Raw genomic sequence first — 17,985 nt, 5'->3', positions numbered from 1 at the left:
ACACACACACACACACACACACACACACCACTTCACAGGACATTCAGGATTTTCACTCATTCATTCATTCACTCAAAAAACTTTAATATGAGCTTCCCTACCTACAAGCCTAATTCAACCAAAATGCACTGATTTGTGTTTACGTTGTGACAACTTGCTTTTCTTCCATCAGTGAAACGTTGAGTCCTCACAATGTGAAGACGTATTTATACTGACACAACATGACTGGCACAGATGCATAGCTGTGCACTTGTATTTACATGCATACAAAATGACACACCTACGATCACATAAAAGACACATGTAATTTCAATCCTACTCTCACATAATCACACACACTCTCGCACACGCACACACATGGATGGGCACAGAGTCGTATTTGTCAATGGCGCCTTTTGTTTCTTTTATCTGAGCTCGCAACAAAGCATTCCTGTGTACACAGAGGGGAGAGAGATAGAGAGAAGGAAGGAAGGAAGGCGAGAGAAAGAGGAAAGGAGAAGAAGAGAGAGGAAAAGAGAAAGAGGGAGATCAGGAAAACATCCACTGCTCTGTTTGTCAGACAAAAGTTTTGATTGAGTTCTTGGATTCGTCTCACTGAGGCTGCAGGTACAGTAAAGTTGTAGCGCTGCCATGGAGATGGAATACATCCTGCTGGAGAGGTTCGTTAATAGTTTCCCTCTCATTTACTCTATTAGTTATCTGATACATGGCTGTAGTGGAATTTGCGAGCGTATTCGTGTGTGCGCGGCTGACAGGGAGAGGGCTGGGTAAGAGGGTGATGCAGAGTTGAAAGAGTGAAGTTTTCAATTGATCCATTGTAAGTGCAAAGCCTTTGAATGGCTCACAAAAGTGTGATGTAATTAAAGCTGATCGGTTATGTAATCCACAATCAGCAAAGGAGCTATTTTTGATTTATGCTACGAGGCAAAAGTATATGGACACACCTGGTCTAGAGATGAGAATGAGGAAATAATATTTTCACATCTGTGCAAAAAAGTAAAAATTTTTTTGCAGTTTAGAATTTATCAAAAACCCTGACCTCAGCCCTATCTAATGCCTTTGGCATAGATGCTGGCTGCAGGCTGGACCGTGACAGTGTATAATAATTAAGTCCTTTACCGCACTTACATGCAATTTATTTGACATTGCAGACGAGTAAGAAAAGTGTTTCTAAACTCGTTTGCGTGCAAACTTCCTCAAAAGCATCTCTGGGCCTGTTGTCTTGTTGCAGATGTGAATTGTTACAAATTTCAGCAAAGCGATTTTTCATCTCTGAACTGTTTATATAAATTAATTTTATTTCGCTCAAATTTTTTAGGGGCAAAATCTGTTATTTAGAAAAAGGAGAGAAAGTAAGAGCTGTTTATTTTTCTCTCCTATACCTTTTACACATCTTTGTTTTTATTGTGAACATCCAAGTAGGGTCCAAACTCTAGGCTGAGAATCCAAGTAAATGATAATTTTCGTTTATGCTATGAAGATGACACATGTAAGTGCCTCTAAAGTGAAACATAGGAGACAGAAAAACAGTCTCCAGCACAGCAGCATTATGAAGGGTGAGAATCTTGAATGAGGTTTAAAGTTTTGCTTTCAGATTCTGTTTGGCACTCTTGCCATCAATTCCTTTTATGGAGAAAACCCCTCAAAACTTTGCCTTGTTGTTTGTGTGATGTGATGGTGATTACACCAGACCTCATTTGCAAGACAGCTGAAGCTTGCCCAACTTATGCTTGCACGAGTAATTTACATTGTCATTTTTGGAGGAAGCTAGTCTGTCAGAAATAAACAACTGCTTTAGAAAAACAGTGTAAATGCAGCTGAAAATAGTGTCAGTTTGACTAGCTGCAAGAATAAAATGCCGTTAAGCCACAAATTCACAGTGTTTTTAGTAATATGTCTGTCACACTGATCATTATATGCAGAATATAATAAACACAATTTTATTACAAAAGATTTCAGTTGCATTGCAGGACTTCTTCTTACTTATACATCTGAGTATTACTTCCACCACTAATATACGTTTGGAGCTCACCGATGCTTCTGTCATTGAGTGGGATCAAATCCCTGAAGCCAGGCTCCAAAATTTTATCAACAATCAGGAAGCTGAAATAAGATTCCCAGTAATCACAAATTATCATGTTAACAGGTGCCCACTTACTTTTTGGCCTGAGAGGACCATGAAGACCAGAGAGCTTTTATATCCTTTTACATGAAAAGTAGAATTTTACATTCTGCTTTAATGAGCGTGAGAAGTTCTCACAGAGTGATCTTCTGAGGATCCAGAGTGTAAAACATCCGAGAAAAGACTTCACAGGAGTCAAGTCTCAGGCTGAACAAGGCCAAAGCACACAGAAAGCTGAACTGGCCCTTTCCCTATCCATCTCTCACTGTCTCTTGCTGTCTCTGGTTTCCAGTCAGAAGTTCACTCTTTGTCCACTAAAGGTCTCCCTGATCAGAATCAACAGTAAGCTTTTTAAATAAACTTTATCTTGATAAACGTCTGAGTTTCCAACAAAGATTTTGACCTTAATTGACTCTTTCAAGTTTCTTCTCTGTCCTTTGGATCACAAATGAGTCTCTGTGTGGGTTGTCTGTTGCGTCAATGAATGCATCCTAATTACTGTCTTCTTTCTTTCTTTCTTTCTTTTCACCTTCCTCTTCCTTATCTCCCTGTTTTGTGGGCTATTCTCTCACTTGACCTCCATCATTTGTTGAACGTAAGTGAGCATGTCAAATTATGCAGGAGCTAGCTGTCTGACATGACCTGTATCTAAATATTCTTTCATCTACATATTCATGCAAACATACCAAAATGTAAAAACTGAAAAACTGAAAAACTTGCTATCAGATCACGGGGACATTTGAAATTCAATTTGTCTTTCTAAAGACAGAAATAGACAGGTCTTTTGTTTTAGATGAGGGTTAGTCCAAATATGGGACTAAACATTGATTAGCAGCTGTTTCTCTTCCTGTTTTTCACATCAAGTATACATCGCCCAAACCTGGTCTTAAGAAAGATCTAACCACACTAACAGATGTGTGAGCTTGTACTTCCTCTAATACCAAGTCTCTCCTCTCTTTAGCATTCACCATCATGTTAACTGACACAAAGTGGAGCTGAAAGCTGACAGTAATGGAGATGCTGTCAGTCTGAAGAAATGCATGCATTTCAAATAACATGCTAAAGGAGTTAGCATCTATGAGTCAGAAATATCTGTCAGAATGCTGTGTGACATTTTACTATTTGAGGACATACAGCGAGTGTTATTCTTGTCTGAAGCACGCTACATACTTGTCTGTGTAGTTTATCTTTCCATCACTGGTCACATATTTGTTAGTTTGCTTTTTTGGTTAGTAGTTTACAGCTAGTGAGTCACAGGCACGACATGGTGAGATAATGTATGACTTCCATGCGTAACTATACTTAGTCACTGAAATTTACTTTTTGAAACCACATTTTAATGACTCACTCTACCGTTTAACCACCATAAAAAGCACCAAGCAGCCCACCTTACCTGAAAAACATGTACAGACTATTCTAAAGAAATGATTTACACAAGAGGAGAGTTCTCTATCTTCTATGTGACACAACACATGAAGCTGAAACCCAATAAGTTTTGAAACATGAAGAAATGTTTGTTCTTCCTGTTTCAGGTTTTAGTTTCAAAGATCGCAATCAAAAGAAGAACAAAGCACCCCTTTTGGGTCACACAGTGACGGCATATGTCACTTCTTCATGACTATATTTCAGTAAATTTCCAAACACCAAGAATGCCTATTTACGGAAATAATGGGCAGGGTACAGACATTTAAAATGTGTTAGTGTTAACTTGCCCTCTAAGGGTTTCTTCTTTTATTTCTCACATTTTTTTAATGGTGTTATCTGTTTTATATTTTTAGGGTTTACACAATCTAACTCATCCATACTATAAGAACAGCCAGATGGCACTGGCCTTGCCTTCTCATAATCCTTGATTTCCTGCCTCTAAACTGTTGGCAGGGTGGCACTTCTCATTGCTGCTAAACTATTCATGCTTCAGAAAACTTTCCTTGAGCCATGATATTGGAAATGAAATATATGGTACATGTTAATATGTGTATTTATTTATTCTTCTGTCAGAACTGCTCACTGAATATGTGGTATCAACACAGTGAATTTTAGTAAATTCCTCAAACTATTATTACATTCAATCAGTTTCTGTTGGAGAGTGACTCATGACCAGAGAGGATTCCTGTCTGAGTGAACTCCCAGAAAAGTTTCACCAGCTAAAGAATTTCCCACAACAACATTTGTGGGTCTGCATGACCTTTCATCTTTGTTATTCTGTTATTAAAATTATTACCAGGCTGAAACAAACACATATTAGACATGTAGTTTAAATGTGTTAATGTGAGAGCAGATATCTGCAGGGAAGTTACTAACAGCTGCAGTTAGTTATAGTGGGAAGTGTGTAAAGTCTGTACACAGGAAGCCACTGTTATCAGATTGGCTCAGCTTAAATGTGACATAGATGTGTCGGATGTCACACTCAGCTTGCCTCTTTTCAGCTAGCAGGCTTACTGTTCTGAAGGAGCTCAAATCATGAGCTTTTTTTGAAATCCAACAAATTAACTTTGTGCCTACACCTAAAAAGAAAGTAAAAGCAAAGTAAAAAGCACAAAAGCACAAAATGCAAAGGTTTCCTGCAGCTTACACCACAGCTTATACCTGCAGACCCCTAACAAGGATTGTGCAGATCCTGTATATTTTAAAGCATAACATATTTTGCACTCCAGGATGAGAATGTGTACTTTGTGTTAGACAAATGACCAATAAAAACATTGTATTCCATTTTTTTCTATTTCCCAGATGACATCTGCCACACCTCCTTCCTCTCGTAGCTCCTCTCCACATAAAGTTTGCCACTCGCAGACACAGACAGATGTCTTAAAACCTTTACTTGGTGGTGGCATATCTAGTGGGGGAGGGTCTCTGAGGAAGAGGAGACGTGTCCTGTCCAAAGATGGGCGAAGCAACGTGCGCATCGAGCATGTCAGCGGACGGAGTGCTCTGTACATGCGTGACCTCTGGACAACATTTCTGGACATGCAGTGGCGCTACAAGTTCTTCCTGTTCACTGCCACTTTTGCAGGGACCTGGTTCGTGTTCGGGGTGCTGTGGTACCTGGTTGCACTGGTCCATGGAGACCTTCTTGGTGAGAAAGCAGGGAGAAATTTAAAAGAGCAAAGATCAGGTCATAGGTTCACACTGACACGCCTCCCCGGCCTTGAGTTTGGCACATGGAGTCATTCTAAGCGATCTACAAGCGGGTTTTCAGTTAAAAGTTTCAACTGACATTAACAATCATTCACTATTACACCTGAAAAGTGTTTTTCAGTTACATAATTAGTAACTGAATCATACAGAAAGTTTCCAGTTTTGACTTCAAGTCATCTGCACAAAAAGTACCTAATCTTCCTGCGCAGGTTTGTGGTTTATTATGGGTCGAATACAGGAAATGTCTGAAAAAATGTCAGTGCTGACTTTAAAACCCCAAATTATTTATACATTTGAGAAACACTAAAACCTGCAGGTCAGTGCAAAAATATCTAACTATTCAAGTGTTTCTAGTTGTCAACCACTGACAGTTTAATACTTAGACTTCCTGCTGACTTATTTTAAAAAGCGAAAAACCGTTGTGCTGTGTGTGTGAATTCAAACCCATTCAAACCGAATGCACACAGTCATTGCATAAACTGAAACAGGAGTGTTTGCTAAGAAGCTTCCCAGACTTCAGGTGTTCATTGCGCTTTATGCATCATGACTTCTTGCAAAACCTCAGTCATGTCTGTTTAGGACATTCAACCTCAATGTATGTGCAACTGAGCAATGCAAGAAGAAGTGTGAAACAGATCTCATTGCCTTCTTCACACCAAAACAAAGAGACTACAGACAAGTGTGAAAACAACCATAATAGTGAATATAACCTTGACTAAAGCAGTGACTATAAGGGAAAGTGGAGCCAACAAGATCTCCTGTTCAAACTAAATGAAATCAAATTTATTTCTATAGCACATTTTAAAAGACCGGAGTACATCAAACTGTTTCACAATTGTACCGCAGTGCAGATAAAATTAGGGGCAGAGCATGACAGGTAAAACAAGGTACGAACAATACAATTACATAGTGCAATGCAGCGGGTCAAAGTCAAACTAATTTGCTTCAAAAGCCAAGTTAAACAACTGGGTTTTTTTGGCGAACAATTGAATGGACTCAGCTGTGCGGACATCGACTGGGAGATTGTTCCAGAGTCTAGGGTCGGCAATAGCAAAGGCAGGGTCACCTCTGGTCTTTAATCAAGACCTTGGTTGCACTAATAACAGTTGGCTAGACGATCATAGTACTGTCTTAGGGTTATACAAGTCGAAGACACCAGTTAGGTAGCTAGGCGCCAGGTTATTTAGAGTTTTAAGAGTAAGCAAAAGTATTTTAAAATCAATACGGTATTTAACGGGGAGCCAGTGTAAGTTAGCTAGGACAGGGGTGATGTCATCATGCCTTCTCCTGTCTTAAAGCTGCCAGTGCTATTCAGTTTAATTGCTCTATATTTTGTTATTTGTTCAAATTTAAATGTAATCATGCATTTAATAATGCATTTCCTTAAAGATATGGGATCATTTAAGAGGCTTTCCAACAGATCTATTGCCAAGAAGCATTGTTAAATAAAAACAAACAAACAACTAACTAATTTCCTTACTTTTTGTGCTAACCAGGATGCATATGCAGTGAGGGTGAATGTTATAGGAGGCTTGTAAAGAGATGCAGAGGCTGTTGTTTCTTTCTTTCTTTTTTTTTTTTTACTGAACTTATCTTGCGGTTAAAGTGAAGTTTTAGCTATAATCTGGCAACTATATCATATCTTTATTCTATCTTAGTTTTCGTTAACACATGCCTCTCCCCCTCTTCCGCTGTTGTTACTCGTGTCTCAGCAGACAGTGTGTTTAATAGCAAAATCCCTTTTTTAGCCAGACTTTAAATATTCTGGTCTGTTGTTCCATAATAATGTGTATAAAACTAAAAAGCAAATAATAACAAAAGTGTTTACTTTTATATTTTAGAATTACTTAAAAGAGCTTTTGATGCTTTTTTAAACATGTTCCTCCAGAGTTTGACCCTCCATCAAACCACACGCCCTGTGTGATGCAGATGCAGACGCTAACGGGGGCTTTCCTCTTCTCCCTGGAGTCCCAAACAACCATTGGATATGGTTTTCGCTGCATCACTGAGGAATGTCCAGCTGCCATAATCCTTCTCATAGTTCAACTGGTTATCACCATGCTCATGGAAATCTTCATCACCGGTACCTTTCTGGCCAAGGTAGCCAATACATGAAATATCCATGTAAGATGCAATGAAAAGAGACAAGTGCCTTGTATCAACAAAGCCGTGCAGGCCTTAATTTGTGTTTTGAAAACATAAAAAAAAAAAAAAAAGCAGAAGTTGTCTTGACTAAAACAACACTGCAGTGTACATGTGAGCTGCAGGTTTACTTAATAATCATTAACAAAGATGACTCTGACCAAGTTCCTCCTGATCAGGTTGCCCGGCCAAAGAAGCGCGGTGAGACAGTGAAGTTTAGCCAACATGCTGTGGTGTCCGCCCACGAGGGCCGCCCCTGCCTCATGATCCGGGTGGCCAACATGCGCAAAAGTCTCCTGATTGGGTGTCAGGCAAGTATGCATGCAGATACTTTAAGTATACAGTAGCTGGGAAAAGTTCCACTTGTTACGGCCGGTCTAGCGGACCCGACCGCAACAAGAGGAATGATCCACCCCCAGTTCGACCCCAAGCAGCACATCACACCATAAGTTAAAATAAGAGATGGTTTATTTACAAGAACAAAACAAAAATGGGTTTCACAGGAGACACTCAGGCTTCGGGGTGGACCCATGCCAAAATAGCAAACAAAAGGAAACTAACTCAGAGGAGCGACTGCTTGCCTAGCCCCAAAGAAACATGACCAAACGACAATCACTTACTTCCCTGACTAACAAAACATGCGAAAACTGTGCCCAACTGCAAAGGCGGTCCCACCCCTACTTCCTGCTGGATTCACAAAACAACACAGGGCATGTCGCAACCCCAGCTGGTTGAGGGTAAAACCGAGGATGGATGGATTGCCATCCTCAACCGCGTCGTCTTATACCCCGCCTCCAGATCATCATCCAATCCAGGCACACCATCTTCAGGATCCACCACTCCTGGAGGCACACCTGCGAACTCACATTTACATGTCAGAACCCCAGCCCACGACAACAGCCGTAACACACTCCATACTTGTAAAGACTAGACAATAAAAATAGGTTTAGAGGTCATAGATTAGTGTGAATGAGAAATTTGTCAAACTGGGAACCAGTTGAGCTAAAGCAACATGTGCACAATATTCCTATCAGGTGACTGGAAAACTGCTCCAGACGTCTCTGACCAAGGAAGGGGAGACGGTTCGTCTGGATCAGAGAAATGTCCCCTTTCAAGTGGACACTTCCAGTGACAGCCCCTTCCTCATCCTGCCCCTTACCTTCTACCATGTCATCGATGACAACAGTCCCTTGAGAGCTTGGGCAGCCAAGGGTAAGTTTAGCGATGAGAGCAGTAGACTCGGTGGGTGGTGTCACAAACTGCATCAGAATGATTTCTTTGACCTTTGTGTCTCATTCCTCTGTCATACAAACATCTGACCCTGAAGGTTTCTAGCATAATTTTACCTCCTTCCAAGGTGCTGGTAGGAAAAGGCAAATTCTTTCAGCAACAGATGTGTTATAGAGAAAAACATCATCCCTCATTCCTCCCTTTCTGGTGTATGTGGAGAATTTAACAATAGGCCTGCTTTCCACAAATTGTAGTTAGTTAATAAGCCTAGTAATGAACTGTTAAAAATAGCTTCAGTTTCTGAGAAATGTCATGACTAGGTTTACAAAAATTGAATTCATGCAGAAATAAATTTCCTCTTTTTGGTTGTGAAGTCAAAAGATTAAAAAAAGACTTTAAAAAATGAAGCCACTAGCTTAATGTTTTACATGTTGCTTGATGCTGTATTTGTTAATGTAGTAACTATGTCACATTCTTCAGGGGTCTCACACTCATTTTAGTTCATGAGCCACATTATAGTTATTTATTGATCACCTATTAAATAGAGCCTAAATAAACCCAGCTTTTTAAAAACAGATGATCATTTGGAGAATTTTAACAGTACTTCCAGCAGAGACAGTTTTCTTAGTTTTGTTTCACTGAAAACGCAACAAAACTGTCTCAGTTCTTCACCTGAAAAAAAGAAATGTGAAATGAAACAACATGGTCTCTGATTCCCAACCAGACCATGGGTGATGTCCTTCCAGTAATTAAATGGCTGTAAAGCTGATGACAGTTCTGTCTCCATTACTTCTTTATCTGCATGGACACTTGTTTTTGACGCGAGTTTTCATCTGCATAAAGATTCACTAGCTGGGCCAACGTCCTCATTTTAGGTTTGACAGCGTTTTAGTAGGTAAAGGTGATGCTTGGACATGAATTGAGCTGCGGTTTGGGGAAGGCCTCGAAGGGGACTGCCGATGGCTCCCGGGCCTGGCAGATCTCCATGTACTAAATAGAAGTGAAGAAGTTAAGAATCGAAAACAAGGAGGGAGGGAGGGTGGGGCACGTAAACGAGAATGAACAGCTTGCAGAACTGGGGGAACCCATAGAGATGACAACCAGAAGGAGCCTGTTTGGAGGCGTGGTCCCGCTCCTGAAATTTTGATACATGATCTCCAATTAAAAGAAGATACACACAAAATGCTCATAATAACACTACTAGTGGTTAAAAACCTTTTACTGTGAGTCTTTAAGTGAAATATTCTTATAACTTTCTTTCATCCATTTTGTCCTAAGGATGTTCTTGGTCTTTAACTTTAATGTGACATTTCTTTCCATTACATTTACCTTCTTCAGGTGGTGGCTGGACTGACCCAGAATTGGCTGACTTTGAGTTGCTGGTGATCATGAGCGCCACCGTGGAGCCAACCTCCGCCACCTGTCAGGTTCGCACCTCCTACCTGCCAGATGAGATCCTCTGGGGCTACGAGTTTCCCCCTGTAGTTTCCCTGTCTCCCTCAGGGAAATATGTAGCAGACTTTGCCTTCTTCGACAAAGTGGCCAAGACCAAGACCGCCCCCATTTTTAAGCCATCCAGCCCCCAGCACGGGTATCAGAGCAATGGAGGGGGGACTGTACCTGAGGTGACTGATCCAGAGAAGATTCGTCTGGAGCAGAGCTACAGGGAACAACGAGGAGAGGACCGAGGTCGGGTCAGGGACGCTCCTCTGAGTGTTCGCATCAGCAACGTGTGAAGAGTTTGTTTAAACCAGAAGGTTTAAAAAGCAACAGGAGACGTCGCCAAGTTCAGTGTAAATAACAAATCAGTGAAACATCATATCGATGAACAGAACAGATTAATGCTGACTACTGTATGAACATGTGGAGTATGTTATTGTCATATGCTTGCTGGGTATGACATATATAGATACACTCACTTCACTGTATTCATATGAAGGAATAACGTCATAACTACAGTTCTTTACATCTGATCACGGCACAAATCCATTGACCTCACATACACTACATACAGTTTTAACTCAAAAAACTACAATACAAATGATACAAAAATCAAGTAAAGAAGATGGAAATCTCAGTGAGCACTAACCAAGTTACAAAAAGGTGTGAGACAGTGGTGTTTAATTTTCATTTTTTCAAAAGTAGAGCAGAATAAAGAGTGGGTTTGGAGACGTTATTATGACGAAGTGAGATGGAAACACCCGCCCACTTAAGTAGAAGCACTGAACCGTGTATAATACGCCTAAAATGTATGCAAATGTGTGATAAATATACATACCCTGTAAACATGTATGTACAAAGGTCATATGACTCTGAGTTTTTGCAGTAAAACACATCAGCTGTAAAAGCAGTTTTTCTGCCTCTTGCAACCCCCCACACCCCAATTTCCTCTAAATGAGCAACGTATTTTTTGTATTTCCTGGTAAAAACCCAAACATGTACTGTAATAGTTCAATTAAATGTAGCACTACAACTGAAAAGTAGACAAAGATGATACATTTTATGTTCAGTATGACCTGTATGTTGGTAATGGTGTTTGTATTTCATGATTTCTGTCATGCGTGACTGCTGTTGCTGCTTCAGAACATAGCACTTTATGTATGTGATGTAAATTTGCACCTTGAAAGGTTAAGGCAAATGTGTGTTAAATTTTGAGTCTACTAAAAGCACTCAAACACTGAAAATTGTTAGTGTTAAAAACAGATGCTTAATTATTTAACAAATCAAACTGTTATGTCTCTCTAGCTTTAATAATGCTAATGTGTCCAGATATGCACAAACATTAAAGGAACTTGCCTTTATGAGAAAACTTGTAGCCTACTGTTCACTGAACACTTCCATGATAACTTTCTTGAATCCCCATATTTTATTTTAGTGTAGAAATCACAGACAAAAAGTGGAACAGTAGGATGAATACATCACAGGTGAGTACTGAAATGTGAGAATGTGGAATTGTAATAGTTAGAAATGAAGTGATCCATAGGCTTAATGGATCTGAATAGGATGAAAAATATGTTTTATAATATTTTATTCACAGCCTGTTGTGAGTCTGCCAACTATGTGTTTAGATATGACATATATGCTCTTATTTTAATTAGTTTATTAGTCCATATACAGGCAATAATAAATCGCATTTCTGGCATCTGATGTACGTAACTAAAATGATTTAAAACTAAAGAGAAGCTAACAGGAAACAGGTTTGTCAAAGCGTTATGCTACTTCCTTGATTGCTCAGTTGAGAGAATCATGACTCGTGGTGTAGTCCTGTTTGCTTTTTCTTTGCTCTACATAATAGAAGTACAAGGTAAGAACTTGCTCTTTTTTTCACAGCTAATGCATTGTTATTTTTAAAGACCTTTTAGCAATACAAATCAAATGACAAAAATGCTGTTTTCAGTAATGCCTTTATTTTAGTCATGACGCTGATAAAATGTAATATTATGCAGTTAAATGCAGTTTTTACTGAGATGTTCATTTAGTAGTGTGAGTATCTGCTCACATTAGTCATGGGGCATTGGGGGGCAATAACATATCAATACCGCTTTACAAGGATAATCTACTCAGTATTAACATTGCTTTGAAAGGGTACAATGATCAAAATGTGGTATGTACTTTAAAATAGGACGAAGCAACACAAAAGAATCATAACTCTGTAGGTTATAGATACATAAAATACTATAAATATAAAATAATGACAAAAGTAAAATTAAAATAATCTTTTCTGTTTCATATCAGTATCTGTATGTCTGTATGTTGTGCATATTATATGTATATTATATTTATCTGTGTGTCAAATGAATTTCTTCTGCTGCACAGCAAAAACCCAATGAGGAAACCAGAGTTGGAAATACTTTTTTTTCCTTCTGCACATTTCGGTATTTCCTTTGTACTGTTTGAAAAAAATCCATCCATTCATTCGATTCCGCGTATCCTGTTCAGGGTCGCGGAGGGCGCTGGAGCTTATCCCAGCTGTCATAGGGCGAAAGGCGGGGTGTCGCAGGGCTAACACATAGAGGCACTCATGGGCAATTGAGATTAACCAATTACCCTATCCCCACTAACTGCATGTCATTGGACTGTGGGAGGAAGCCTGAGTACACGGGAAGAACGTGCAAACTCCCCAGCCTGATGGTGGAATTGAACTCAGGACCTTCTTGCTGTGCGGCAACAGTGCTAACCACCGTGCTGCCCTGTTTGAAAAAAGATTTAGAATTATTAGAGTGGAGTCAGCCCTACGTTTGCTGCCATGACTGTTAGAAGATGGTCTTTTTATTTTTATGCCACCAACTTATAACCAGTCAGACAGGCACAGTAATAATATCTTCATTAATACACAGCAGGCTCATTAGCTGACGCTAAATAATTTTTTGTGCTACACAGGTCAGCTTGTTAGGTTTCTATGGTGGCTTAGTTTGTAATAATGCTGCTCTACTCAGGACAAATACTGAGCTCCACCAGAGTCTTAGTGCTCAGTGCTAAGAAGGGTTTACCTTTCATTTTAAAAACATAATGATTCTATGTTGATCTGAATTACTGCACTGTTTTCAGAGAGAGCGCTCTCCCTCATGCATCCTTATTGGGTCTGCTGGAGTTTTATTCAGTAACTTTTGTCTCAATCTTCTCTTGATCCATCACTTCTCTCAGCTAACCTGAAGCAAAAATGCATTTAAAATGATGCAAACTGAATTATACAGAGCCTTAAATACACTTTGATAATTTATTGTTTATCATAATCTCATTTTAAAGATCTTACATAAAAGTGCAAGAAAACAACTGGACAAAAACCAGATTTTATTACCGCAGTGTTAATTTAACATTTTTTATTAAAAATTCATAGCATTTAGCAAGTTATGGAATTAAACTGAATTAGAGTTATAGTTATGATTGAATAATCTGTGTACTTTGTGTTACCGTCCAATCATTTGTTTTCATGAATGCTCAGCTGGTCTGTCATTATCAACTATGTGACGGCATTTTCTCCTCTTATTTCATAAAGGATAATAGACTGATATATTAAATATTCCTTTATTGGGTGAGAAAATCAGACCATGTCATAACTGCTTTAAGTCATACAGAATAGATATCAGAGCCTTAAACAGGCTGACTTCTGCTAAATGGGTCAAACTGGGCAGAAAGTATACAAACACATAACATCCTTATAGAATATGATGTAACACTATAGATCAACTTACCTCAGAATATATAAAGCATTTAAACAGTTACAGCGATATGATGCAACAAACACAGCAGTGCTACTGATCCAAAATACTCAAAGCTTCATAGAACTGGAACAAACATTTATTTTAGGTCCATTCTGCTGCTGATACATACTTTAGGTTTCTGAATATTAAACTTGTTTCTGCCTTTCATAGTGTGTAACTTGAAGGCCCTGAGTACTTTCTCCCACACTGAAAACACTGGAATGATCAAATTATTTGAACATTACCCAATAAGACTGATTCAAGACAGACAGTTAGTTATTTTAAACTTTTCTAGCAGTCCTTCACAAACAGGGAACAGTCTGTCTATTCTCTCCATCTGTCAGCTGCTGCTGGCTCATCCTCCTCCTCTTCCTCACACACTGCTGAGTTTGTCCTGTTGGATCATCAGGGGTGCAAAACCTCACAGATGATGTGCAGCAGTGGGTCCCTCAGTCTGTCCTCACTCTGGACACTTGCAGTTGTCACACATGGAAATCAAATGTGTGATAAGCTGCAGGATAAAAACACAAGTGTAACTTATAAACACATGTTCATACTTTTATTCCACAATCAGAGAGAAAGAAACAGAGAGAGAGTGCAGGACAGACAGACAGGTGACAGTCTCAGGTGTGTACACTGCTACAAAACAGCACAAGAGAAGGAGGATTTAGTGTTTGTGTTATTACGAGTGCTAAACAAGAAGAGTTCCCAGATGGTACAGTGGACACATGTGTGACTCCTGTGATTAAAGCATCTTTCTTTCAGCTTAACGAGTGAACCGTCAACTCGTTCAAACACATGTTAAAGTCCATTTGGCTCGACACCACCGAACAGAGGCAGCAATATAACATAGCTAACATTAACAGTGCAGTGAATCCTGCTTGTGCCGTGATATTCAGGACTGCAAACTGAGCAGCATCACTGACTTTCAGCTTGTTGTGTTTGTGGATATATGACTGACTTTAATTATCCATAAAATCATCAGATTCTCTGTAAGATTAAGGTCGACTATATATATATGTAGAGGCTTTAAAACCAAGTTAACGCTGAAAGTACAAACATCACTAATGTCACACAGCTTTGCCGACATGTGGCCAACAGCAATGTTTTAATGTTCTTCGTTATTAAACATTCGCACATAAATAAGTTACATAATATTCAGTACTTACTTTTGACAGTTCACTCTTCGGCCGCTCCCTTCTGCCGTATTTTGCGGCAAAATTATCCACACCCACCGCTGCGCTATGAATTGTGGGATATATGGGACCACGAAGCGTGCACCGGACCACGCTTGATATTTGGGGAAAATCGCATTTGGAGTATGCATTTGAAGTACACTTCGAATTGGGACAGCCATCGTCGCGTGGTGGTGACGTCATCGCACTTAAAATGCGTACTTCAAGCATGCAGACCCTGAATTGGGACACAGCCTAAGACAATACATGCTCACACAGGATAACAAGGGAAAAGGCAACAGGTGGACAGATAACTGAAACAAATCAGAGATAATTAGACACAGGAAGTAGAACTGAATACAAAATAAAAGCGACAAGAGGTTACCAAAGTAAAGCTGGAAATAACTAACAGTGACCTGGACACTGAACTTGACACAGAAGGCAAAACATGTAGACACAAGAGAATTAACATCATCTAACTAGAAGCACCAAGAAACAATATCATACTCAAAGTTCAAACATAAATCACACATTAAAAACCAAAAGAATATAGCTTGATTCCAGAAAAACTTAAAAACCCTGAGATCATGGCAGAACATCAGAATAGTGGGCATGCAACTGCAATTCTCCTAAATCAAATTCAAATTCTATTTTTAGAGATATGAATGAATGTATCAAACCACCTAAAACACATCTATCCAGGATTGAGACCAGGAAGCAGAGAGGCAGTCTTGCATATCTCTCAGCTGCTTTTGTCCTTGTGAAATGCCCACCAAGACCCCATCCCCACAGAGACCATCTTCTCACAGACCACAGAAGATAAACAAAAAATCAATTACCCTTAAAATTTATAAATAAAAATTATTGAAAATTATTTCAGTTGCACCAAAGAGGAAAAATGCAGACCCAGCTAGCAAAACGAATTCAGTTATCTTATTAATGGTGCTGTGGCTGTTTCTATCACATTTAACTAGAGACTGAATTTTATGTAATTTTATTTTATTTTGTATTCTATACAAAACTTAACACAAGTATAAAAAAAAGAGTGTTTTTCACTTTTTTTTTTCGAACCACGAAACTGTTTAGCCATGTGTCGTGCCAAGGTAGGTATCCCTGACAGAATTTGTCAGGGCTCTCCAAATCACGGACCAACAGTTTCCTACATTCTTGATTTTTAGTTCACAAACACTTCTTATAACGACTAACTACTCCTGAAACTTTGGAGGCTTTAGCTTTTTATACAGTAAAGTTACAGGAGGATAAAAATAATTATCAGGAAAAATGTCCTTGATTTGTTAAGATAATCCTGTCCGATACCACGTGAGAACAATAAATATATAATTTTTTTTAACCCTTAAACTGACTGGTAATGTAACGACACTCATTTTTCACTTTTTCACAAAACTAAAACATGACTGCTTCCACATCTAATTGTCTGTAATGGAGGCGGTGTAAACTGGATCTGCACTCCGTGCCCAGTGAATGCTCGCGACGCAGGGGGAACCTGGTAGGATACCTACCTTGGCACAACACCTGGTTTGGCAGCACAGAGTGAGGCTCCAAATGCTTTCAGTGTGATCTCCAGACCTCTGACAGGTCTTGCATACAACAGCCACTCTACCACGTGACGCATACTGCTCCGGCGTGCTAAGGTCACTACCTAGGTTACAACATGTGGCAAGTTTTGCTTTTGTGATATTTAATGGATTGGATTACATTTTATTTTTTCCCAATATCTGATCCAGTAATTTAGGTCAGTATCGGACCGATATCAATACTGTATATCGGATCCATCCCTAATATGTTCTTTCTGAAGAGGTATAGATTTACCCAAGAAGTTGATTCTGTTTTTTTGGATATAGAGCTTTCAGTGCTAGAAACATTTTTCCATTCAGCCAAGTGACTGCTTCTGTCTTGGATGAGTGATGAAATGTTTTTCCCTTTACATGGATGTCTGCCACACAGCCAGCACTGACGTGTTTTTTGTCTTTCTGTTCTTTTAGGGCTCCAACATGTGTTTGCGCTGCATGGAAAGGACTTACACTTGGATGTAAAGGAACCATTTAAACTTGTAAAACAGACAGATTTTTTTTCCTGGAAATTTAATTCCAATGCAAATATTGTAAAACATGTTTTAAATAGTGAACCAGACGTGTCTGACAATTATAAAGGAAGGGTTGAGTCGTTTGGACCAAGTTACTCTTTGCTATTAAAGAATGTACAACACAGTGACAGTGGAGATTATACTGCAGTTGTGTCTGTGCAAAGCGACAAAAAGGTTGCTGAATACAAGGTCATAGTCCAAGGTAGGTTTCTCTTCTAATTGTTTAGAAATGTTCACACATCATAGACCTGTTTTTAATGCTTTCACATCTCTTGGTTCTCAGATCCAGTGACTCCTGCTGAGCTGACAGTGCACCTTGTGTCCAACAACTCAGACTCCTGTAACCTGACTGTAACCTGCAGCACAGTGGACTTTAACATTAGCAGTAGTTTTAGGTGTGATGCCCAACACTGCTCTCATGCAGACAAAAATAATTTGAATACCACAGGAAATGTCTCCTCTCTAAAAGTTTACCTGCATCAAGACACCATTTTCTGTAATCACAGCAACCAAGTGAGCTGGAATCAGACCATGAAGGTGCTCAAATCTTACTGTGACATAAAGACAGGTGAGAAAATATTGAGAAATTATTAATGAATGAAACACTGAAATAACCACTTTTTAAAAGCCTTGCTTTGTGGTGTTTGCGTGTTCTCCCCATTTCTGACTATATACCTTTGGATTTTGTAGCTCCCATAATCCAATCCAATGAAACGTACTTGGTGGCATTGACTCAAATGATGATTGTGAATAGTTGTCAAAAAAACCCAAACCTGTATTTCATTTTTAAAGAACGTGTGTAAGCAAACTGTCACATGCAATACTGCAATACTGTTGTGATCAGTAAAATATTTGTTGCCGTAATAAATCGTGGGG

At 39.2% G+C, this 17,985-nt stretch overlaps 2 protein-coding genes across 4 annotated transcripts in view; both read left to right on the top strand.

Annotated features, from left to right (window-relative positions):
* Nucleotides 1-11,430, top strand: part of LOC102208760 (ATP-sensitive inward rectifier potassium channel 10-like) — a 12,935-nt gene extending 1,505 nt beyond the window's left edge. The window contains exons 1-6 of one of the 3 annotated variants that reach the window (XM_005728956.2): nt 531-659; nt 4,882-5,195; nt 7,146-7,357; nt 7,579-7,710; nt 8,434-8,611; nt 9,968-11,430. In XM_005728956.2, coding sequence (XP_005729013.1) covers nt 631-659; nt 4,882-5,195; nt 7,146-7,357; nt 7,579-7,710; nt 8,434-8,611; nt 9,968-10,365 — 1,263 coding nt within the window. In that variant the 5' untranslated portion in view covers nt 531-630 and the 3' untranslated portion in view covers nt 10,366-11,430. Of the gene's footprint in view, nt 1-530; nt 660-4,849; nt 5,196-7,145; nt 7,358-7,578; nt 7,711-8,433; nt 8,612-9,967 lie in introns of those variants that run through there. The other 2 variants (XM_005728955.2, XM_005728954.2) reach the window with 2 other exon arrangements.
* A 445-nt stretch (nt 11,431-11,875) lies between these two features.
* LOC102208484 (uncharacterized) overlaps nt 11,876-17,985 on the top strand; it is a 10,716-nt gene continuing 4,606 nt past the window's right edge. Inside the window, exons 1-4 of the mRNA XM_005728953.2 lie at nt 11,876-11,933; nt 17,009-17,311; nt 17,393-17,504; nt 17,616-17,677. Coding sequence (XP_005729010.1) covers nt 11,876-11,933; nt 17,009-17,311; nt 17,393-17,504; nt 17,616-17,677 — 535 coding nt within the window. The remainder of the gene's footprint in view (nt 11,934-17,008; nt 17,312-17,392; nt 17,505-17,615; nt 17,678-17,985) is intronic.

This window comes from Pundamilia nyererei, unplaced genomic scaffold, assembly GCF_000239375.1.
Source record: "Pundamilia nyererei isolate P.nyererei 1_Seehausen unplaced genomic scaffold, PunNye1.0 scaffold00031, whole genome shotgun sequence".
Classification (NCBI taxonomy): domain Eukaryota; kingdom Metazoa; phylum Chordata; class Actinopteri; order Cichliformes; family Cichlidae; genus Pundamilia; species Pundamilia nyererei.
Note: the sequence above shows the minus strand (reverse complement) of the source record. Positions and strands in the feature narration are given on the sequence as shown.